General features: G+C 44.1%; 1 protein-coding gene and 1 non-coding gene across 7 annotated transcripts in view; one reads left to right on the top strand and one right to left on the bottom strand.

Moving 5' to 3' along the window:
• The window catches only part of OSBPL10 (oxysterol binding protein like 10), a 316838-nt gene that overhangs the window by 82913 nt on the left and 209502 nt on the right, over positions 1-24423 (top strand). For 4 of the 6 annotated variants that reach the window (XM_061127667.1, XM_061127672.1, XM_061127671.1 and 1 more), the window contains exons 2-3: positions 12774-12949; positions 18822-18901. In XM_061127667.1, the coding sequence (XP_060983650.1) occupies positions 12774-12949; positions 18822-18901 (256 nt within the window). Of the gene's footprint in view, positions 1-9217; positions 9451-10069; positions 10308-12773; positions 12950-18821; positions 18902-24423 lie in introns of those variants that run through there. The other 2 variants (XM_061127670.1, XM_061127668.1) reach the window with 2 other exon arrangements.
• TRNAW-CCA (transfer RNA tryptophan (anticodon CCA)) lies at positions 6042-6113 on the bottom strand. The gene has a single exon. It is a non-coding gene; the product is annotated as a tRNA-Trp (tRNA).

Genomic DNA, 24423 nt, shown 5'->3' with positions numbered 1-24423 from the left:
CTTAGAAGGTGCTGGAAGGCTGAGGCAGCCTGTCCTGAGGTGAGGGGTGTAGTGTGCTGGTAGCTTTCTGAGACAGGCAGGGTGGTGCAGGCGTTGGGGGATACTGCCTGGGTTCACATCATCTCTGCTGACGGGCTGTGTGACTCTGGTTGAGAGGGACCCTTTCTGTTTCCTTGTGGTTAGTAAGGGGTAGTAATCATACCTACCTCAGAGAGGGTAGGTGGGTGTTTTTTTGTTAACCTTGAGATCCTTCTTGTTTTATTTATTTGTCTTTATTTATCATTGTATCATTGTATTGTATCATTGTATTGAAGTGTACTTGATTTACAATGTTGTGTTAGTTTCACATGTACAGCACAGTGATTAAGTTATACATACGTCTATACCTATCTATTCTTTTTCAGATTCTTTTCCCATATGAGTTATTGCAAAATATTGAATATAGTTCCCTGTTATACAGCTCTTATACAGCAGGTCCGTGTCGATTATATTTTATATATAGTAGTGTGTATCTGTTAATCCCAAGTTCCTAACTTATCCTTCCCCCTCCACCTTTTCCCTCTGGTAAATTAAAATTTCCTTCCACTCCTTGGAAGGAAAGTTATGACCAACCTAGATAGCATATTAAAAAGCAGAGAGGTTACTTTGCCAACAAAGGTCCGTCTAGTCAAGGCTATGGTTTTTCCAGTGGTCATGTATGGATGTGAGAGTTGGACTGTGAAGAAAGCTGAGCACCAAAGAATTGATGCTTTTGAACTGTGGTGTTGGAGAAGACTCTTGAGAGTCCCATGGACTGCAAGGAGATCCAACCAGTCCATTCTAAAGGAGATCGGTCCTGGGTGTTCATTGGAAGGACTGATGCTGAAGCTGAAACTCCAATACTTTGGCCACCTGATGCGAAGAGCTGACTCATTTGAAAAGACCCTGATGCTGGGATGGATTGGGGGCAGGAGGAGAAGGGGACGACAGAGGATGAGATGGCTGGATGGCATCACCGACTCGATAGACATGGGTTTGGGTAAACTCTGGGAGTTGGTGATGGACAGGGAGGCCTGGTGTGCTGCAATTCATGGGGTCGCAAAGAGCCGGACATGACTGAGAAACTGAACTGAACTAAATCTTAAATCTGTTTTCTATGTCTGTAGTTCTGTTTCTGTTTTGTAAATAAGTTCATTTGTATCTTTTTTGAGATCCCACAGTAGAAGTGATGCCATGTGATTTGCCTTTCTGTGTCTGATTTACTGCTCTTAGTATGAACATGTTGCTGCAAATGGCATTATTTTATTCTCTTTTATGGCTGAATAATATTCCATTGTACATACATGATTTTTTTTTTTTTTTGCTTAATTATTTCAGGGTTGGTGTGGGGGTTCCACAGATTTCAGAGGCTCCTGCTCCTTTTAACTTTCTCCTTCACCATCCCTAGGGTGTGGCCATGTCCTCAAAGTTCAAAAAGAGTGTTGGAATTCCAGCCACTATGTCTACCTTCCAAGAAAGCAAGTAGGAGGGGAAGGATTCCCATCCATCGGTGTTCTTCATGAGCTAGAACTTAGTCAGATGGCCACATCTAGCTTAAAGGAAGATTGGGAAATGTATTCTGGCATTGTGTGTTGGCTCAGATAACAATTGGAGTTCTCTTGATTTGAGAGAGAAAATGGTTATTTTATAGGTAGGACAGATAGTCAGCTATCCCCACTACATCTAGTTTCAGACCACAAGCTAAGTGAGCCAGAGCTGAGGTTGTAACCCTTGGTTTCAACCCAGAGATCTGTCTTTCCACTGATCCCAGTAAAAATGGAACATGAGTAAAGGAAGCAGCTGGTGGACTTAGACAATACATGTTGGGAGGAAAAGAGAAGTTCTTTCCCTGACTGTCTTGGGCTTGCATACCAACATGAACTGATTTGCTTTATGGTAAAGTCAGGGTCATGGAAATCCTTGAGTCTTGAAATATACAAATAGATCCGTGTATGGTCACGTCAGTTCTTATCTTACTGACATCTTGTTAGCGCTTGACACAGCTGATCACTCCTGTCTCCGTGAGTGTTCTTTTTCTGGGGCTCTGGTTTTCCTCCTGTCCCTCTGTCTTGCTCTCTTCATCTCTCTTCCTGTTTAATGATAAGAGTTCCTCATGTCTTGATGCTGGGCCTTCTCCTCCCTGTCTTCTCTTTCCGTGCAGTCTCAGTTGTGTCTTCAGCTCTCTTGGCTACTCATTGCTACTCATTGATTATTCATCTTTAATCCCCGGCTCAGATCCTATCTCGACTCCAGATCCATTCATCCAATTGCCAATCAGCACCTCCTTCTGAAGTGCAACAGCCCCCAAATGAAATTCCCAGTCCATTATCAGGTCTTGTCAATTGTACCCTGGCAGTAATTCTGACACCTCTACCCTGGTCTAGGATATTGCCAGGATTGCTGAAGTTTTTAAAAACACTTTTATTAAAGTGTAATTTGAACACTGGAAAATTTACCCATTGCAAGCATACGATTCAGTAATATTTAGCTAATTTATAGTGTGCAACTATCATCAAAATCCAGTTTCAGAACATTCCTATCACCAAAATAATTCCCTCTAGCCAGCGTATAGTTAATACTGTTCTCATCCTCAGCTCCAAACAGACACTGGTCTGCTTGTTTGTGTCTTGGTTTATTTTTAGCATGTGGGGTCTTAGTTTCCCAGCCAGGGATGGAACCCATGCCCCCTGCCCTGGAAGCATGGAGCCCTAAACAGTGGACCACCAGAGAAGTTCTTCATCTGCTTTTGTTTCTATAAATTTCCCTTCTTTGGAAACTTCATATACATGAAATCATACAACATGTCATCTTTTTGCATCTGGTTTCTTTCACTTAGCATGTTATTTCTGAGGTTCACCCATGTAGCACGTTATCAATGTTCTTTTTATTGCTAGGTAGTATTCCATTGTGTGGATATATCACAGTTTGTTTATCCATTCACCAGTTCATGGACATTTTGTGTTGGGAACGCTCTAGCTAGGTCACATTCTACTTTCTTCCTAACACGAGACTCTCAGCACAGCTAAAGTTATGTGTTCATTTTTGTAAATACCTTACTGTTTGTTGGCACATTTTCCATACCCCCATCAAATCAGAGACCTAGTTCCCCACCTCCTATGTATTAAAATTTTTTTTAAAATTTCATTTTATTTGCTTTTATTTATTTCTGGCTGCACTGGATCTTCATTGCTGCCCGTGGGCCTCTCCTTGTGGTGGCTTCCCTTGTTGCAGAGCATGGTTTCTGAGAGTGTGGGCTTCAGTAGTTGGGGCACACGGGGGCTTAGTTACCCCGCAGCATGTGAAATCTTCTGGGACCAGGGATCGAAGCTGTGTCCCCCATGTTGGCAGGCAGATTCGTAACCACTGGACCACTAGGGAAGTCCCCTCCTATGTATTTTTAGCATTTAGCATACAGTGCCTAGCAAGTTTGGTACTCATTAAAAAAGAAATGTGTGTGTATATATATATATTTCTTTTTTAAAGAAATGAGGGAATTCTTAGAAATAAGACTTAGTTTTGGAACCAAAGCCAAATTCTTTAAAATTTAGCTGGGCTTATGTAGATTCTCTTTTCTGTAACCATAGAATGAGTAAATGTATCCACAGTGCTTTATCCATATCACAGAATGTGGTCCAGCTGACCACATGTGAGAACCTTGCCAAATCATATTGCCACAGTACCTCCAAGAAAAGAGCAAACACTGACTCTTGTTTTAAGTTCTGTCTTGCTGGCTGTGTTGCCAATTAACTAAACTGCTGATACAGTGTAATATGAGCATGGGATCCAATTCACTGTCTGCATTTGGAAATGTGATGTGGACATTTCTTGTTTGGAAGTTCTTGTTTTATACCCACTTGGACCTTGAGGCACAGCGATGGTGGAACAACAGTTCAGAAGAGAACGAGCCAGCTTTCTGCCTTTGCAGACGCAGGAGTCGGGGCTCTGAGTGGATGAGTGCCGTGGCCAAGGTCACAGAGTGAGGACCAGTAGCTCTCAAAGCGTGGTCCTGCCTGCAGCATCAACATCACCTGGGAACTTGCTGGAATTCTCTGGCCCCACCCAGACCTCCCGAATCTGTGGGAGGGGCCCAGGAACTTGTGTTTTTAACAAACTTGCACGTGATTCCTATGTAGCAAATGTTTGAAAACCACAGGTGGAACCAGGCATCTTCCTGCAGATCACACCTCTTTCCTCTAGGCCATGTAGCCTGTAGGGAAAAGTAAAGGATGCTTTGATCCAGGGACAGTGGAGTTTAGAGTGTGATTTCACTAGATTTTTGTTGTTTAGTCGCTAAGTTGTGTCTGACTCATGTGACCCCATGGACTGTAGCCTGCCAGGTTCCTCTGCCCATGGGATTTCCCAGGCAAGAATTCTGGAGTGGGGTGCCTTGCCTTTTCCAGGCAGATTCTGTTGGATATTTAGCGGCAAAAAACCTGAGCCTAGGGGCCTGCTTCTGATTCTGACTGCTTCCCTGGTCTCCACAGGCCAGCTTTCCATCTCTCTTCATCCTGGTTGGCACCAGGCTGCCCACACACTGTGTAATTTGATGTGTATGTTCAAGGCTTTACTGTAAAGCAGAGACTTGATTCAGGACTCCACCCATCTCAAGGATTCCCAGGTAAGTTCCTTGTGTTGTTGATGGCAGGAATGAAAATGAACTGTGAGCATCAAGACGGGGCTTGACATTTTACAGTTTAAAGTAGTAGTAGTTGAAGTTCTTAGCCAATGGTTTGGAAACTTGAGTGAATAGGAGTTCAGAAGGTGCCTGTATTAACCCTTGTTGGAAAGGTCTCAGTTCTTGCTCCCGGTATGTAAAATGACCTGGTCTTCAAAGGCAGATGGAATCTCGTCATACCTGAAATCCAGGTGCAGTGCACCCAATCTTGTGTTAAAAGTTCACTTTGACTTAACGCTTCTGCTTTGTCAGATGAGGTGGTTCACGAGGCAGCAGCCGCTCGGCCTGGTCTCTGGGGCCGCTGTGCCCAGGTGAACCTACATGATGCTAGCTGATGATCCAGTTATGCAGAAACTCCATTCCCGGTGACGTCATTTTTCCTTAAATCTTTCTCAAAAATACTCCCCAAGTGACAGAGCCAAGATACCTACTGCCTGAGGTGTTGTGATTTAGGAGCAGGGCTTCGGCTCTTTCACACACAGATAAAATAAGGTCAGCTCTTTTTTTTTTTTTTTCGGTCAGCTCATATTTAAACAATATGTTCCGCTTTGTTGGATGGGCCCATAGTGCTCAGATGTTTGCTGAATGAATGATTAGGAGGAAGAACTTGAAAGACTAGGGGGAAAAAAAGAGGGTGTGAATAACACGCTTAAGGTTTTTATCCTGACTTGATTTTGCACTGGTTTTTTCCTACTTATCTAGGACTTCCTTGGTGGCTAAGACGGTAAAGAATTCACCTGCAATGCAGGAGACTTGGATTTGATCCCCTGGGTGGGAAAGATCCCCTGGAGAAGGGAATGGCTACCCACTCTAGTATTCTTGCCTGGAGGGCTATAGTTCATGGAATCCCAAAGAGCTGGACACGACTGAGAGACTAACCCACACTAGGGAAATTTTGAAATTCATATTCCTGATTTCCTGATCTCAGCCACAAAGATTCTGATTCTCTATGGGATGGGAATCAGGAATCCACATTTTAAACTAGCTTCCCTGCTGATTCAGAAGCAGGGAATAGCTGACCCAAACTGCAGGAACATTCTTTTTTAAAACTCTGCTTTATTGGTTGTCTTTTGTTTTATTTATGGCTTATTTTTAACTGGGGATTGTTTAAAATTTAGAAATATGTGTAAATACTTTTCTTTATGGTTTTGCCTCTCCTGTTTTGGTGCCTTTCCCATGCTAACAGTTTAAAAATACCCATATTTAAAAAAATATGAATATATTAGTGAAAGTGAAGTCGTCCGACTCTTTGCGACCCCATGGACTGTAGCCTACCAGGCTTCTCCGTCCATGGGATTCTCCAGGCAAGAATACTGGAGTGGGTTACCATTTCCTTCTCCAGAGGATCTTCCCAACCCAGGGATCGAACCTGGGTCTCCTGCATTGGAGGCAGACGCTTTAATCTCTGAGCCACCAGGGAAGCCCCTGAATATATTAAGTTATATGATATATATATAATGTATCATTAAAACTAATACTACTAGTTTTTTTTTTTTAAGTCTTTAACATGTCAGATGTTATTGTCAGGTCTAAAGATTGGCCCTATAAAATTTTTACTTTTTGATGCTGTTTTTAGCCAACATTTTGCAAAATGTTCCATGCACATTTAAAAAGTTTATATTAAAAAGTTTGTGTATATTTTTCATTTGGGTATGTAATTATTTGTAACATTTAAAATAAAACTTGGGAATATATTGTTTTGAATCTATATGTTCCCATTTTCTACATATCTGTCCAACTCTGGGCAAAAGGAGGATTTTAAAAGTCTCCTAATCTGATTGTGTTTTATTTTTTTCTTATATTTCTGTCAGTTTCGATCCTGTGTTTTTGCATACCATTTTCACTGCAAATACTGCAGATAGAGAAAACACAACTATCTTAATGGTTTCGAGCCATGGGCCTTACTGGCTACATCGCCTGATTAAAATCTATGCCATAATTTCCTCTCTATAAGATCTGGAGCGTGCTGTTTACCTGTCCACCCTTGAAATTTTCATCTGTAGAAGAGTCAAGTCACTCAACCCAGAGAAGGGTCTTTCGCTGAAGAACAAGGTCACTGTTGCGTGGTCAGAACAAGGCACAGGTGGGCCCCAGCAGTCTGAGCAGGAGCTTCTCAGGAGACAGAGGGCCTGGAGTATGCAGATTTCTACAGAAATTATGATTCTGTGAAAGATTTCGAGGAGGCGCCTTTCAGAGTACAGAGTGATTTTGGAATATAAAGAATTTGTCTGGGTGAGGTCCATGGAAGTTTGTCACTGAGCTGTGTTCCTGAATCACGATGTGTGAATATTTGGGCTAGGGACTAGCTTCTCTTGATAAACAATTAATGTGGGGGGTGGAGGTAGAAACAAAACCGAGGGCCTGGGAAGTTGAGGCGGATCCCAGCAGGCGGGACACCAGCGCCAGCAGGGTGGTGAGGCCTCGGGTGGGAAGGGTGGAGCCCCACAGGGAATGGGAGGGGTCCTTACGCCCTTCTAGAAATAGTAACCTGGGTGTTAAAGGTGTCTGCTCAGGCGTCAAGGGCTGGGCAGTCGCCTCCCTTCTCAAGCCCTTTTCTCTTGTTTTAATTTTCACTTTTAAGTGTAGATGAAATGGTTTAGCTTTTTGTCAGTAGCAGCCTGTCTGGCGAAGTTCCTCTTCAAAAGAGTTTTTTCACTGCAATTTTTCCTCTGTAATTCTCTTGTAGTTTGTTTGTGATTTCTGCCTCTTGGCATTAATGAGCTGCTTCCCCTGCGCTGTTCCCCGCCTCCCCCACGCCATCCTTTCCCTTTATTTTTCGGCTAACTGGATGCTGATGGCAATTGGCGCGCCTACCCCCTCCCAAAGTAAAAATGTCAGATTTTCAGCTCTTAGATCCTGAAGTTGAACCTTCATGAAACTCTGTGAGGCAGGTGGGGGTGGGAATGAAAGGCTACGGGTGTTGACAGATGACTCTCCTTGATGGCAAGGACTGGAAAGCAGTTATGCATAAGGGCAGCTGCCTTGTATGTACGCATGCGCGAGTGAGCGTGACTGTGTGCGTACGGATGAAAGTGCGTGTGTGTGCACGCAGGTGTGTCTACGTGCAAGCACGCGCTCACGTGTTGTTTCCGAAGCAGTGGCTTGTTCTCAGCCCTTTCGAAGTGGGCCTGCCGCTCGCCGCGGGTCCCCGCTTTGGAACAGAGCGAGGTTGCCACTCCGAGGCTGGCCTGATCAGGACTGATGGCTTGTCTCCTAGGTTGGTTTGATGTCTCCTTTTTTCCTCTCCTTTCTCCCCAGCACCCTCCCTGGTTGGTTAACATAGCCCCTAAACTATGTTCCCTTCGTATACAGTTAGGTTCACCTGCTCGTCAGTCAAGATGCAAACTGAAGCTCGAGATGCTAATTAGATAGAACCCACTCTAGGAATTAGGTTTCTCTTACTCGTTTCTCCAGAAGGAAGGGCTTGAAGAAAGTTTCAGGAGTTTATCTGGCGTTTGCACTTGATTTGGTGAAGCTTTGTCCTGAAATGCGGTTAACTTTTCAATTTAGGATGAAAGCTGTGAGTTTCTGATGCAGCAATGCCTGACAGCCCTGACCCTGCGGGAAACCACATGTAATTTCCTTCCTCCCAGGGGACGTGACCCCCAGGCAATGCGTTTCTTAATGCTGGGTGGGCAGCTCCTACCTCTACCGACAGCTGCTAGCTCAACTTTCAAAGGAGGTCCTGGAAGAACACTTTTTGTTTAGTCTGTTGCAATTTTTAATAGGATATTCTCCCATCATTTCTTTCCAAATAGGATCAAGTTTTTAACTGTCTTTAGAAAAAAAGTAAATTATTGATAACCTTCTTTAGTGCACCTGATGTAAACCTGTATTTTCACGGAAACTATTTTAGGAAGCAGTGGAAGTGTGTGTGTGTGTGTTTGCCTGAGGCAGAGGGTTAGAATTAAGATGTCATTTTGAAATAGATAATGTGAAAAATCATTCATGTGTTCCCATAGCCTCCATAACGTGTGCTTATTGGGTTATTCTGTCATCCTGATTGAGGAAAAAAAAAACAATTCATTTTTTGGTACCAGTTTCTTAGTAATGTCCTTTGCAAATATATGGTTGGTGTGAACGAGATGAATTTGTGAAGCTGCCTCTGGGAGGCGGAAAGGCTGACGTGGCCTGGGTGATGAGCGGATGGAGCAGAAAGGGAAGAGGTGTTGAGCCTTTCTCCATTCCAGCAAGGGTACCTGGTGGATGGGGAGGGTCAGGGTGTGGAGGGCAACTTGGCTTACGCCTTTTCCTTGAAGCCTGTTGAAGTTATACGCTACCTTTTCTGCTTTCCTCTGTGTAAAGGGGGCGTGTTTACAGATGGGAAACACTGCGCTTCTGCCAGGGTGGTTTGGGGGGATGCAGGGGGGTGGAGACACAGAAAGCTGTAGTCGGAGACGAGGTTCCTTCCCTACACTTGTACAGATGATTGCTGTCAACGCTCTGACCTGCCGGGAGCTGTGTCTGCCTGCCTGCAGTCACTGTGACGGGAAATACGGGTCACGTTGAAACCACTGACTCCTAAAGAGAAGGCAGGGTCAACATTTGAATAACGTGACCCCTGGTGGCTCAGAAATCACCGCAACTCCTCTCTCATGGATAGAAGTTGGTTTTCACATCTGCAGGGGAAGGGAGTTAGAGAAGGCGAGGTTTGGAAAAAGAACGAGACCGGCACTTTACAGGAAAATATCACCTTTAATGAGGCGAGAAGGGGCAGCAGTCAGATTAGTGAGCTGCTCCACTAACCCAAGAAAAGAGTAAGTATATATAGGCCTGTATGTGGAAATCTACTGTCTCAAGGGGACCTGTTCTTCATAATTGTTCGGAGTAGTTATCTCTTAAATGGCTGGGGCAAGGATTTCTGGAGCTCAGCCAGAGGCTGGACTGGCTGGGAGCTGGGCGTGATCAACCTTAATGTCCATTTTTTTTTTTCCTTTGGGTGAGAGAGTTCTTTGTTTTGCATAGAATGGTGGGGAGGACCCAGAGGGGAGATTTAACTCCAGGTTATTTTGAGCTATGTAACTTTCCTTCAACATCACAGAGAGGAGGAGGAGTACAAGGACATGAAAATAGACATTTTGAAAAGATTTTTGGTGAATTTGTCAGGCTGACTGCCATCACAGCTCTGAAGCATAAGATAAGCAGAAGCCTCTTTCTCATCCTTGTAGAAACGATAAGGGTGTTTTTTAGCAGGTGGTTCTCCTCCAGGTGGTGATTCAGGGGCCCAGGCTACTCTCTCTGGGGGTCTTGGCCACACTCATTGTGGATCTCCAGTGGCCTTACAGGATGTCTCCATTCCAACCTGTGTGAGTGTCTGTCTTTCTGTCTGTTGTGTTCCTGTCCTGCGTTACTTACGCTCACATTCTGTTGCCACAGCTCACATGGCCACACATCCCGACAAAGAAAACTGGGAGATATATTCTGTCCTCTCATCTCATGTCTCTTGGAAGAAGTGGGCAGGGATTTGGTGATGAGCTGTTAATTTAGGCCAGTGCATCTCAAACTTGGGCTGCATCAGAGTCACCTGGAAGCCTCCTTGACCCCTCCCCCAGTGTTTCTGATCCAGCCGACCTTGGATGGGACCCAAGGATTTGCATTTCAAACAAGCTCCCAGGTGAGGTTGATGTTGCTGCTGGGCCCACAAAGGCATCTTTGTATCTTGATTTATCCATGATGGTGATGGAGGCCAGAAGTATAGCCTTATTATTGTGACCCAAAAGAGATTGGGGGGCGGGGGGGGGGGGCGGAGAGAGGTAAAAAAGATAGCCTTGGCCAGGATATTTGGAATGTTACAAATAATTAAAAGTGGAAGATTTCTTAGAGGAATTGGAGTTTTGGAGGGTTGAGACCTGGGTTGTCAGGTATGCATGCTCTGTGGGGGTGGGGATGCAGTGGCGTCTCTGCGGGCAGGCAGGGTGACTTTCAGCTGGGTTCGCTCTCTTGGAGCAGGAAGGTTTGGAGAATGAAGCACCTCAGTGGGTGAGGAGAGGTGACCCGGAGCAGGTGGTGAAGGAGGACTTGTGGGAGACTCAAATGAGAGTTTGTGAGCTGGACTGAACCAGGTGTTGATGTGGACACAGACAAGCAGGACTTGGGTTTTGGAGTTTCTTTGAGTCCCAGCACCTGAAAAATGAGGGATAATGATGGCTGTCTGTTGGATACTGTGAGAATCAGGGTGGAAGTTTGTAAATTTCCTTGGTTTGTGGTGCTTGAAAGGTTAAAAAAATGCCCTGCGGTTTCATTTATTAAAGCAGTCATCTGCAAACAGCTTCATGTACATTTATGTCCTAACATCTCAGTAGCCATTTGAAAAAGTAATCAACATAGGGGCTTCCCTCATAGCTCAGTCGGTAAAGAATTTGCTTGCAGTGCAGGAGACCTGGGTTCAATTCCTGGGTCGGGAAAATCCCCTGGAGAAGGAAATGGTAATCCACTCCAGTATTCTTGCCTGGAAAATCCCATGGACAAAGGAGCCTGGTGGGCTACAGTCCATGGGGTTGCAAGAGTCGGACATGACTTAGCGACTAAACTACCACCAATTAATATAGAAGAACAGTACATTTCTGTGTTGAGAACCGCAGTCACATGCTGATGGACTGTGTATGTGCCTGCAGATTCCAGACTGGCTGAATTGTCTGCGTGCTTGGTATCTGACTTGTGAGCATCACTGTGTAACCCTCAAATATGGGACATATTTTCTAGTGCCTGTGTGAGTTCACAGTGGTGACCCAGCTGCTCGGGTGCATGGATTGAAAACTGTGGAATCTGGTAGTTTCCCCCCCTTCATTCATTCACTGAATAAATACTGAGTATCAGTGAGGTGTCAGGCACTGTCTGTCTCTGGGTAGGGTAGAGTCAGGGGAGGGGGCCGAAACCAGACATTGAATTGGATAATCCTGTAACTGTAGATTCCCACGGGGGCCAAGGCCATGAGGGGCAAGTTCTGGGTGAGAACTTGTGGGAGGATTTGGCCTGGTCAGGAGAAACTTCCTCAACTTGGTGGCACTTGAGTTGTTCCTGAAGTTACCGTGCAGTGTAAATAGGGGAAGGAACTGTGTTCTAGACACAGGGATGGCAAATATTTTCAAGCTGATGAAGGACTGACTTTTTCCCCTCCTTAATTGCACTGTGATTTGTTTTGAGACTGGTTCTGTGGCTTGGGTGTGCCTGCAGGTCAGCTAGCATCTGGACTTTTCTCTAATGAGACAAACCCACTGATGGTGCAGTTGAATGCTGATGTGAAACCCAGTTGCACAGAGTTTCAGTGTTGTTTTGAATAACTGCTCCAGTTGGGGAAACAGCATGAGCAATAGCCCTGTGGTGGGAGGCAGCTGGGGGAGCCAACCTGGGTGGAGCAGACAGTGGGAGGCGGGGAAAGCCGGCAGGGGCTATGCTGAGCCTCTGGGCTCCAAGGGGAATGCCGGTCTCTGATGAAGACAGCTTGTGGAGAAGGGGAAGTTGTCTGGACTACTTTCTACTGATAGACTGTGACTGTCAATGGGCCAGGTACTCAGCTCCTAAGATTTGTTTGAGCCATTCAGACAACTAGCAGTTCCCCTGTTTTTCCCCTGGATATGGACTCCAGCGGCATTGTGGCCTCCCAGAGCGAAGGGAATTCTTGCCCTGTTGTGTGAAAAGTGTTCCGTGGAAGGACCCGCTGGAGGTTAGAGAGCTCCGTGAGCACCTCTAGTTCCTGGCTGGACCAGCCCTGGGGCTCAGGCCCCATACAGCTCCCAGGCTGCCCCGGAGTCCAGCCCAGCTTGCTACTTCCGGGGTGTGAATTTCAGGTGTTCCCATGAAGTCACGTCGAACCTGTTACCAGATTCTGTGTCCCAGCGCCTTGCTCTTTTCTACCATCCTGAGGCTTATGTATATCTGTGAGCATCGCACCATATCCCAAATGGGCCTGGCCTCTGCTCAGGAGCCACGACAATCTCCGTTCTTGGCTTGTGTGGGTGTCTGGCAGGGACTTTTAGCTCCCAGCATCCTGGATTGGGACCCTTGATGTCAACAGAAGGATTCTGTTCCTCTTCCTCTTTGCTCAGAGAGAAAACTGACGCCCTGTGATCTCTCCGCCCAGGTACTTTGTGCTGGATTTCGAGGCTGGCATCCTGCAGTATTTTGTGAACGAGCAGAGCAAGCACCAGAAGCCTCGAGGGGCCCTGTCTCTTTCTGGCGCCATCGTGTCCCTGAGCGACGAAGCGCCCCACATGCTGGTCGTGTACGCTGCCAACGGGGAGATGTACAAACTGAGAGGTATGTTCACCCCCTCGGGAGCTTTGCAGACCGGCCTCGTGGGCTCACAGGTAACATGGTGATGGCGCTCTGGTTTTTCAATTTTTTTAAAATCACCTTTAACAGTTGGCCGTATTTGAGGACTCTGGTGACAGACACTGCCTCTCCTCCTCTTGAGGTGGGGAGAGGAGCTGAGATTAGGAAGTATTTGTCCTCATTAACCAAGGAATTAAGGACAAATGCAAGGTGAGTGATCGCAACACTGGCTGAACCTTAGGACTTTGGCGGATTTTTCATATTAGCTCAGTATAGATTTGCTTGTACCTTATATGGTGACTGTTTAGTACCCATGAGGCTGCTCTAAAGATAAAATAAGCCTTTTCCCCCCTTTCTTTCTATTTTTTTTTTGTGGCTGCACTGCATGACATGTGGGATCTTCCAGGACCAAGGATGGAACCCATGCCCCTGCAGCGGAAGCATGGTGGCTTAACCAGTGGATCGCCAGGGAAGTCCAGACAAGTCTTTTAGGGATCATGGTGGGGACCTTCCTGGTGGTCCAGAGGCTAAGACTTTGTCTTGCAATGCAGGTGGTGTGGTTTTGATCCCTGGCTGGGGAAGCTGGGATCCCTCAGGCCTTGCAGCCGAAAAGCCAAAACATGAAATGGAAGCAGTATGGTAACACATTCAATAAAGACTTTAAAAATGGTCCACATCAAAAAAAAAAAAACAAAACTTAAAAAAATAACAAATCTTTTATTTTTTTTTAAGAAAAGGGTCATGGTGTCCTCAACTCAAGAGTTTCTCTAGAACCAGCTGTTAGTAAAGGCCCCTTCACTTCTACTTTATTTTGGGGGCTGCATCAAGCAACTTGTGGGATGTTAGTTCCCTGACTAGGGATTGAACCCAGGCCCTTAGCAGTGGTAACGCTGGGTTGTAACCACTGGGCCGCCAGAGAATTTCCCCTACTTGTACTTTATTTAGCCCTCTGTGGCCCTAGAGCCTGGTGAAAAGCCAACTGGTGTTATTTCCTGTTGTCTACTATCTCCCCTTCTCTTTGCTGCTTGAAAGCTAGGAGCCCAGCATTTGGCCGCAACTGGAGGTACTAACTGGGGCTTCCCCAGTGGCTCAGCAGTAAAGAATTTGCCTATGCCAGAGATGTAGGAGGCATGGGTTTGACTCCTAGGTTGGAAAGATCCTCTGGAGGAGGGTGTGGTCACCCACTCCAGTATTGCCTGGAGAATCCCATGGACAGAGGAGCCTGGTGGGCTACAGTCCATGGGGTCACGAAGATTTGGACACACCTGAGCACACGCACACACGGAAGAACTAACCACCACCCCCACCAAGGCACATCCACTGCACAGATTTTCAGATGGGGCAAACTTGTCTGCAGTGATGTGATTTGATTGCTAGACCATTCTACCAGCATTCTGTCACAGGTGCATTGCCGGAAAAATAGTCGTCTTCTCACAGAATAACAAAACCGGCCCCCAAATGCACATTTGCTCACATGTGCGCACACACATACAGTCAGTCTTGTTAAGGTCTGAGGAAAGAAGTGTGTATTAAGTGCTGGGAGGTGGTTGGTAATCACACCTCATGTGTGTGCTCAGCCATTCGGTCATGTCTGGCTTTTTTGCAACCTCATGGACTATATAGCCCACTAGGTTCCTCTGTCCATGGAATTTCCCAGGCAAGAATACTGGAGTGGGTTGCCGTTTCTTCCTCCAGGGGATCTTCCTGACCCAGGGATCAAACCCATATCTCCTGCATTGCAGGTAGATTCTTTACCGCAGAACATTGGTGAAACACGTGCCTTTTAACGTATTTATTTAAGGAAAGGCTGAGTACAAAGAAAAGGGCTCTCATTCTTTGTGCTTGACCTGGGGGATGACAGTGGTGGGTCTGCCTTTGCAAAACCAGGCTGAGGGCTTTGATTTTCCCAGCTCAGAGCCCAATGTTTGCTGACTTTCCTCCAGGCTTTGCTACCAGGGGTAGACTAAGCTGTGCTTCCTTTATTATATTTGCACTTTATTTACTTTTGACTGGAGAAGACTCTTGAGAGTCCGTTGGACAGCAGGGAGTTCACACCAGTCAATCCTAAAAGGAAATCAGTGCTGAATTTCGTTGGAAGGACTGATGCTGAAGCTCCAATACTTTGGCCACCTGATGCGAAGAGCTGACTCATTGGAAATGACCCTGATGCTGGGAAAGATTGAGGGCAGGAGGAGAAGGGGGTGACAGAGGAGGAGATGATTAGATAGTATCACTGACTCGGTGGACGTGAATTTGAGCAAACTCTGGGATATAGTGAAGGATGGGGAAGCCTGGCGTGCTGCTGTCCGTGGGTTGCTGCAATGAGTCAGATACGACTTAGCAACTGAACAACAACTTTTGATCAAGACACAAGGCTTGTGGGATATTAGTTCCCCTGACTAGGGATTGAACCCAGGCCCTTGGCAGTGGAAGCTCAGAGTCCTAATCACTGGACCACCAGGGGATTCCCTGAGGTTCCTTTATTATCTGTATACAAGTCATATCTCAGGATCTAGAAAACAATCCCCAAAACTTATGAAATAAAAATGCCTTTAGTTGAAGAAAGTTTTTCAGTTTTGGGGAACCATGAGAAGAGTCATGTTTTCTTTGGAGATTCATGCAGTGCGTGTCCCGGATTTATATGGTCCTTGGTTTCGCTTTGCTGTTTATTGCTTAATAAATTGTCAAAGCAGAAACAATAGCAGGTGACAGGCTTAATGGCACTCCCTCCCCCCAACCCAGGGCTGTCAGGGTTGATAAAAATGACACAACCCCATATAGAAGAACAGTCTAACCAGTTTGCCAATGGAGACATCTTTTTGCCTTTTAGCTGTTTTTCTCTGGATTATTAAGCCCCAAACTTTTTTTTTTTTTTTTTTTTAGGATAGTTTTGATAGCAAACATCAAAGTTTTGTCATCTGCACGAACTAATCATAAGGGCTAAATTTAGCTTAAAGTTATCCACTACAGCAAATGCAGGATACATTTCTGCTGCTTTCTGGCTGGTTCTTAGTCCATCCCCCAAGGATCTGGGCATCGATTTTTCTCATTTCACATCTTGCTACATGTAGAGATGAATCTTGATGTTAATAGATGCACAGCTTCGAGGAATGTTTTTGGGGCAGAGCCTTTGGGTACTGCCACAAACCAACAGTGTTCCTGAGGAAAATGACTCTAGTTTTTGCAAAAATCCTTTTTCCTTTGGAGTTGAGGTTCACCGGGTCTACACTTCTAGATTTCTTCACCTGAAGCTGAATTTGGGTTTTACTGACAAATGATACTGAGGGTCATTTTTGTAAAAAGTGCAGACATTTTTGTAAAAAGACAGGGGAATCATTCTGTTTTCTGCATAGAAAATGTTTTCAACATTTATGCAGTATTCTTTTAAAATATGTATGCAGTGAGTTATGCAATTAAATTAATTTGGATTTTATGAGACCCTGTTATGTATCCATGGTCTTTTAAGAAAATGAGTTTGTATATTTGAGAGATGGGGCTGTAGATGGAAGATTGTGACGATGAAGTTGACTTGTCCTTAAAAGTCTCTTTAGGGGACAGTTGAGGGTCTCTGAGGCAGCATTTGGTACCTTGTTCTGTCCAATCATAGTAACCTTTGAGAATACATATTAAAATGATAATTCAGCTGAAAGCTTGTTTTGTAAAGGCTGATAACTCCATAGTACAACTTCAGTAGATAACAAAAGGGCCCTGAAACACTGTACTCTGGTCCTCCTATTAGCCATGTTTGGTGGCAGCGTTAAAAACAATCATGTTTTGTCTTCTCTGCTGCTTTTTAAAGAAGTAGAAAATACTTTGGCATAGTAGGTTAAAAAATGGCCAAATTGTTCTTAAGCATTTCAGAATACATTATTAACGTGATTTAAGAGGGAATTTGGGGGTCACTTCTTCAGGGAAGCCTTCTTTAAGCACCTGTCCTAGGGCTATGTTAGGTAACCCACTATATATACTATATAATGGAGCAAGGTGTTGTTTATGTGTCTGTGTGTGGGGGTTGTCTTTTCATTTTTGGGCTTCCCAAGTGGCTCAGTGGTAAATCCACCCGCCAGTGTAGGAGGCACAAGAGAAGCAGGGTCAATTTCTGGGTCGGAAAGATCTCCTGGAGGAGGAAATGGCAACCCACTCCAGTATTCTTGCCTGGAAAATCCCACAGACAGAGGAGCCTGGTGGACTACAGTCCATGGGTCGAGAAGAGGCATGCACTGGGTGACTGAGCATGCACACATACCCACTTTTCCTTTTGTTTATTGTTTCCTTTACTGTGCAAAACCTTTTGAGTTTAAGTAAGTCCCATTTATTTTTATTTCCATTATTCTGGGAGGAAAAAGGCCTTGCTGTGATTTGTATCAGAGAGTGTTCTGCTTATGTTTTCCTCTGGAAGTTTTATCGTCTCCAGTCTCCCATTTAGGTCTTTAATCCATTTCGAGCTTATTTTTGTGTATGGTGTTAAAAGAATGGTCTAATTTCATTTTTTTACATGTAATTGTCCGGTTTTCCCCGCACCGTTTGTTGAAGAAATGCTTTCCAAGTTTAATGTAGACTTGCCTTCTTTGTCATAGATTATTTGACCATAGATGTATGGGTTAAGGTGTTTTTTTTTTTTAAATTTATTTGACTGTGCCAGGCCTTAGTTGCGGCATGTGGGATCTAGTCCCCTGACCCGGGGATTGAACTTGGGCCCCCTGCATTGTGAACACAGAGTCTTAGCCACTGGACCATCCGGGAAGTCCCAGGTTAAGGTGTTTTAACAGAGTATCTTTGCAGCCACTTAGACATGCCCCACCAAAAAGCAAATTCCACGTCTTACCCTCTTCTAATGACAAGAAATCTTACTCATTTTTATTCTGCTTGAAATTTCTGAGTTTTGTGTTTATTAGTTGAATAGAGACCTTTAAAAAAATGTGTTTGGGTAATAGAAATGCTACAATGTGGATGAACCTCAAAGATGTTAAGCTAAGTAAAGTAAGGCAGTCACAAAAGACCATATATGCATATGCATGATGCCATTCATATGGAATGTCTAGAATAGGCAGATCTCTGAAACAGAAAGCAGATTAGCAGTTTCCTAGGGATGGGAGAGGGGATGAGAGGAGAGAAATGGAAAGAGACTGCTAATGGGAACAGGATTCTTTGAGGGATCCTGAAAATATTTTAAACCAAGATTATGGTCACACTTGTACTATTCTGTAAATATATTAATACTCAAAATCACTTCATACTAAAAACAGGTGAATTTTATATATATAAATTCTGTCTCGATAAAGCTGTTTAAAAACCTGTTAGAAATTTAAAAATATCTATTTATTTAACTGTGTTGGGTCTTAGTTGTGGCATGGGGTGTCTAGTTCCCTGACCAGCGATTGAACCCCAGCCCCCTGCATTGGGAGCCTGGAGTCTTAGCCACTGGACCATCTTAGAAATTTTTGTAAAAATATTATAGGTGTACTGACTGAACTCAGTTCAATTGCTCAGTTGTGTCTGACTGTTAGAGACCCCATGGACTGCAGCACGCCAGGCTTCCCTGTCCATCACCAATTCCCGGAGTAGTGTACTGATTACTTTTGGAGAAAATGATCTGTATAGGCTCAATGAATTCCATCCAGGAACATGAAATTCTGAACATCCCTTTAAGTTTCTCAATAGAACTGTAGAAATTTCTTTAAAAAGAGAGGGGGAGATTTTTGGTTAACACTTGGTGTCTGCTGTTTTTTGGCGTGAGTACAATTGGTGTTTGCCTGGCCTTCCTTCATCTCCAGGCCCTCAAGCCCTCAGGTGTGTGTAGAAACAGGTTGGATGTGTTTTGGCTCAATTGCTACAAGGCGTTGTTTCTCTGTTTCAGCTGCTGATGCAAAAGAGAAACAGTTCTGGGTGACTCAGCTTCGAGCTTGTGCCAAATACCACATGGAGACGAACTCGAAGGTAAGTAACTGCGGAAATGGGGGGGGGGGACTGGGGGCAGGTTGCCCCAGCTAGGACGGCTCCCCTGCAGCCCAGGATCGGCTTCTTTGGGGAGCTGTTTTCCATATTATGCTTAAAGTTCGCCACCATCAGGAATTCACACTTGTCCCGTGACATTTACATTTAAAGCCGAGAGACGAGTGGGAGGATTTGCTTATACGTAGAGTGAGGGGGCAGGCACACACTTGATGGGAGCTGATTCTGAAAAGACACTTCTAGAGCTTTCTGTGTTGTCCGTTTAGGCAGCCGGTCGTTGGTCTGCAGAGAACTTGAGCAGGTATTTTCACTGTGACGGCAGAGGAGTCTGGTTTACTGTTCATGAAGACTCGTTGTCTCAGATGCTTAAATAAGATGAGACCCCAGATTGTTGAGGCGCTTCTGCCTCTGAGTGTGTTAGCATGTTCTCGGGTACTTTGGCATCCAAGTGGGACTTAGTTTCTCTTCAGGATTCATTCTGAGATCTTGGATCAGATATGCAGGGGGTAGGAGGTAGGCGTTCTCATGGATTATTCAGAGGCTCTCCTATCATTAAAGACAGAAAATAAGTCAGAGAAAGTAAAAAGCCATTGGATATTGCTTATGCCTGTGTGCTCAGTCATTTCAGTCGTGTCTGACTCTTTGCGACCCCATGGACTATACCCGCCAGGCTTCTCTGTCCATGGGGTTCTCCAGGCAAGAATACTGGAGTAGGTTGCCATGGTGCCCTCCACGGGGTCTTCCCTGACCCAGGGATCAAACCCACATTTCTTAAGTCTCCTGCATGGGCAGGTGGGTTCTTTACCGCTAGTGCCACCTGGGAAACCAGATATTGCTTATATGTAGAATCTGAGAAATAACACAAATGGATGTATGTACCAAACAGAAACAAACGGACATGGAAAACAAGCTTGGGGTCACCAAAGGAGAGAGGGGAAGGGGCAGATTAGAAGTGTGGGATTAAGAGGTGTAAACATAGACATAAAACGCGAGCAACAAGGACTTACTGTGTGGTGCAGGGAATTCGCTGTCTTGTCGTAGCCTAATGGAATATCATCTGAAAAAAGCACTTTGCTGTCTGCCTGAAACTAACACAGTACTGTAAATCGACTGTGTTTCAATTAAAAGGTATAAAAAATAATGGCCCGATGAATTTATTCAGGGCAGGAAATATTTGTTAAAATTACTATTCAAAGGGCTACCTCTTTTATATCATTAGTTGAAGGTTCGTTATGATATTCAGTTGCAGTCTTTTTCTGTATTCCGTGCATCTGATAGGAAGACCCATGCTTGAAACTTCTTAGGATTCCATTTCTTGTAACCTCTCTGCTCATGGAAATGTCTTATATAGTTATACCTCTCTGTTCTGCCTCCAAACATAACCTGAAATGATTTCTTCACAATGATGTGTTCATTTTTTTCTTTCTTCTCCTTGACTTGCTTACTACAGTTGCACTCACTGTAATGCCCCTTTAGGCTTGCCCCCGCTGCGGTCTGGGTGACCATAAGGAGGGCCTCTTCTCTTTTAAAAACTGTATTTTGTTGAAGGATACTTGATTTATAATGTTGTGTTACTTTCTGCTCTGCAGCAAAGTGATTCAATTATATATGCATTCTTGTTCATATTCTTTCCCATTATGGTTTATCACAGGATATTGAATACAGTTCCCTGTGCTATACAGAAGGACCGTTTTGTTTGGCCATCCTGTATATGATAGTTTGCATCCGCTAATCTCAAACTCCCCGTCCTTCCCTCTCCCACTCCCTACCCCTTGGCAACCACAAGGCCATTCTCTTACGTCTGTGAGTCTGTTTCTGTTTTGTAGATAAGTTCATTTATGTCATATTTTACATCCCACCTGTGTGATATCATATGGTATTTGTCTGCCTTCCTTCACTTTGTATGATCATCTCTGGCTCCACCCAGGCTGCTGCCAACGGCATTGTTGCATTCTTTTTTATGACTGAGTCATATTCCAGTGTGTGTGTGTATACACACACCACCACATATTCTTTATCCATTTATCTGTTTATGGACACTTAAGTTGCTTCCATATCTTGGCTATTGTGAATAGTACTGCTATGAACATTGGGGTGCATGTATCTTTTTGAATTATGGTTTTGTCTGGATATATGGTAGGGGCCCCACTTTTAAAGCTTTTCTCCCTCTGGCCTCCTCTGTTTTCTAGGAATTATAGTAGGCGTTCTGGACATTTCATCAATATTTTATAAATACCTAGGCAGGGCAGTATAAAGTTATTTTCTTTTTCTATGTATCATTTTACTTTTTGTTAAGTGGAACAGAAGGGGATAAGATATAAAGGACATACCTTTACCTGTTGCTAATTGGAGGTGACTGTTCTTTGGTGAATTTAGGTATGTGTTAGTGTGTGTGTGTGTGGATCTGTAGCTCTCAGATGTTAAAAACCTCAGATGTTTTTTTATACAAATGAATCTTATCATGCATGCTGTGCTACATTTTATTCTTTTCATTTACTGATACAGCTTGGAGATTTTCCCCTGCTGGATATCTGCTTCTACTGCACTCTTGTTAGGATGGCCAGATGCTCTTCTGAGGGGTGGACGTCAGAGCTTTAAGTCCATCACTGATGGATGCTTAATTTGATTGTGGTTGTTGTATGTGATACTGTAATAAACATCTTTGGACACTCATCTTCTAGTGCCTCTCGGGGTGTATGTCTGTGAATTTTTATCAGTGGAAGTACTGGGTCATGGAGAATGTGTCTTCTAAATTTTCATAGTCATTGCTAAATTGTCTTCCTCAAAAGTTGTTCTTATTTGTACTTCCATCCGTTCTGTGTGTAAGGATGTTTCTTCCCCCTTTCACTAACCATAGCTCTCATGAACGTTGAGTTTTTGGTAGTCTCACAGATTAAAAAAAAATGGAACCTTGTAATTTTAATTTTCACTTCTAAAATCATGACTGGAGCTGAGTATATTTTCAGGTGTTTACTGGCCACTTGTGTTTCTTTTATGTAAACTGTCTATTTATATCCTCCACCCATTTTTCTGTTGAATTTGTCTTTTCTTCTTGATTTGCAGTAGCTGTATATGTGTTAAGTCTATTTGTCCTTTGCCTGTCATTTGTACTAGGTATTTTCCCCTAGTAGGTAATTTGTGTTTTGACTTCGAATACATTCTTTTGCTATGTAGAATATTTTTGTAGTCAAATTTACACACATTTTCATTTTTGGGTTTTGGGTTTGCATTGTGTTTTGAAAGAGCTTCTCTGTTCCAAAATAAAGAAAACATTCTTCAGTTTTCTTCCAGTTAATTTATAGTTTAATTATCATGTGTAAATCATGGATTCATTTGGAATTTATTCTGGGTGTAAGAATTGAGGTGGGGAAACCAGTTTTAAGTGGGTTGATGTTTTGAGAGATCACTGCAGACCCAGTGTTAGTAGAAATAAGAGAATCTGAAGATTTTCTGGAGGAGTAGCTTTAAGAATCTGGATTGATCTGTTAACATTAAAACCCAAGTAAATAATAAATTAGAAGTTAGGACTTGTAGGATTCCTGACTTGAGAACTGGAGACAGATAAGCTGTCACTGCTCATTTATAGCATAGCAACTGGGATCAATTAGGGGAAGAATCATTTTTAAATTGTGAACAGACCTTGTAATGCAGCAGAAGTATGATCAAGTCCAAGTCTGCTCAAGCAGAAGTAGTGAAAATTAAGTTAGGCTTGAAGTGAATATCAACTTAATATCCAGTTCACTGAAGGATGGCTGCTGAATTTGTGTTGTGCTTGCTGGGAACACAAGTTAAGCCTTCCCTTCCCTGGGTTTCTCTCATCCTCTCTGAGAACACTCCATACAGCTGCTTGGAATTTTACCTTTAGAAACAAATACTGTGGGACTTCCCTGGTGGCCCAGTGGTTAAGACTTTGCCTTCCAGGGTAGGGGGTGTGGGTTTAATCCCTGGTTCAGGAAGCTAAGGTCCCACATGCCAGGGACATAGAACATAAAAAAGAAACCAGAGCATAAAGCAGAAGCAATATTGTAACAAATTCAATAAAGCCTTTAAAAATGGTCCACATGAAAAGAAAACCCACTTAAAAACTCTTCACCCAATATCATATATTAATGCATATATGTGGGATCTAGAAAAATGGTTTAGATGATCTTATTCGCAAAGCAGAAATAGAAGACAGACATATGGACACCAAGGGGTGGGTGGGGGTTGGAGGAAGTGGGAGACTGGGATTGACATATATACATTGTTGCTACTCTGTATAAAATAGATAACTAATAAGGACCTACTGTTCAGGGCAGGGGACTCCACTCAGCACTCTGTAGCGACCTAAATGGGGAGGAAATCCACAAAAAGAGGGGATATATGTATACGTGAGGCTGATTTCACTTTGTTCTACAGCAGAAAGGAACACTGCGTTGTCAAGCAACTATACTCTAATAAAAATTTGTGAAAGCTTTTTTGATGTAGAATCAACTGTTGCCTGGAACAGATATTTAGGCAGATGAAGTGGGGTGATCATTCAGACTCTGGTGAGAGTATCAAGAAAATTCAGATTTATTTGGGACTGCACAGCACTTTAAGGATGACCAATCCAGCCCCAGGTGCTTGGACAAGCTCCTCAGGGACAACAGGTGTGTTTCTGATGCATTTGTGGGTGTGTACCTGCCTTCCCATAGGCAGTGTTCTTTTCAGATGGACGCACAGAGGACTCAGGGTCCTTCAAAATCAACAGAAGCAAATATTGGAGGGTGGGGTGGCGTGTTAGAGGAGCTTATGAATAATACAGATGCCAGGTTACTTTGCCCGGAGTGGGAAGTGGAATGATGAGGACAGTAGCCAAGCCATTGGAAAGTGTTTAAAGGAAATTCAGATTTTTAAGGTTGTAGTTTTACTGGCTTTCATTCTGGCCAGGTAAAGGAATTTTCAGAGACTCAGCTCGATGGAAATGTAAGGGATTTTTTTAAATAACTTCTTTGGTTTTTCTCATCCAGACATGGAAGGTGTATTCGCTTGTGGGGGTGACCCATAGACTAAGTTCATGCGTCTCCTCGTATGCTAACTGGACGTTAGTACCAGGTGGCACTAGTAAAGAATCTGCCTGCCAATACAGGAGACTCAAGACACTTGGGTTCGATCCCTGGGTTGAGAAGATCCTCTGGAAAAGGGAATGACAACACACTGCAGTATTCTTGTCTCCAGAATCTCATGGACAGGAGAGCCTGAAGGGCTGCAGTCCATAGGGTTGCAAAGAATCGGACATGACGGAACTGACTGAGCACATCCACACACCAGCTGCCTTACCTCTCGGCTCCTAAAGGATGAGCATGTGGCAGGAGGTGATGGTTCTCGCTGCCTCTGAAGTCGAATCTCCAACCACACCCCCACAGCAGGGAGAGAGGGAGTGTGGGCTTCAAACTCTGGGGGTGCCCAGGGCTCCCTTTATGCTCAGCTCCCTTCTGACCAGCGCCCCCATCCCCACCAAAAACATACTCCTGTTACAAGTTCAC

This window comes from Dama dama, chromosome 24, assembly GCF_033118175.1.
Source record: "Dama dama isolate Ldn47 chromosome 24, ASM3311817v1, whole genome shotgun sequence".
NCBI classification, from domain to species: Eukaryota; Metazoa; Chordata; class Mammalia; order Artiodactyla; family Cervidae; genus Dama; species Dama dama.
Note: the sequence above shows the minus strand (reverse complement) of the source record. Positions and strands in the feature narration are given on the sequence as shown.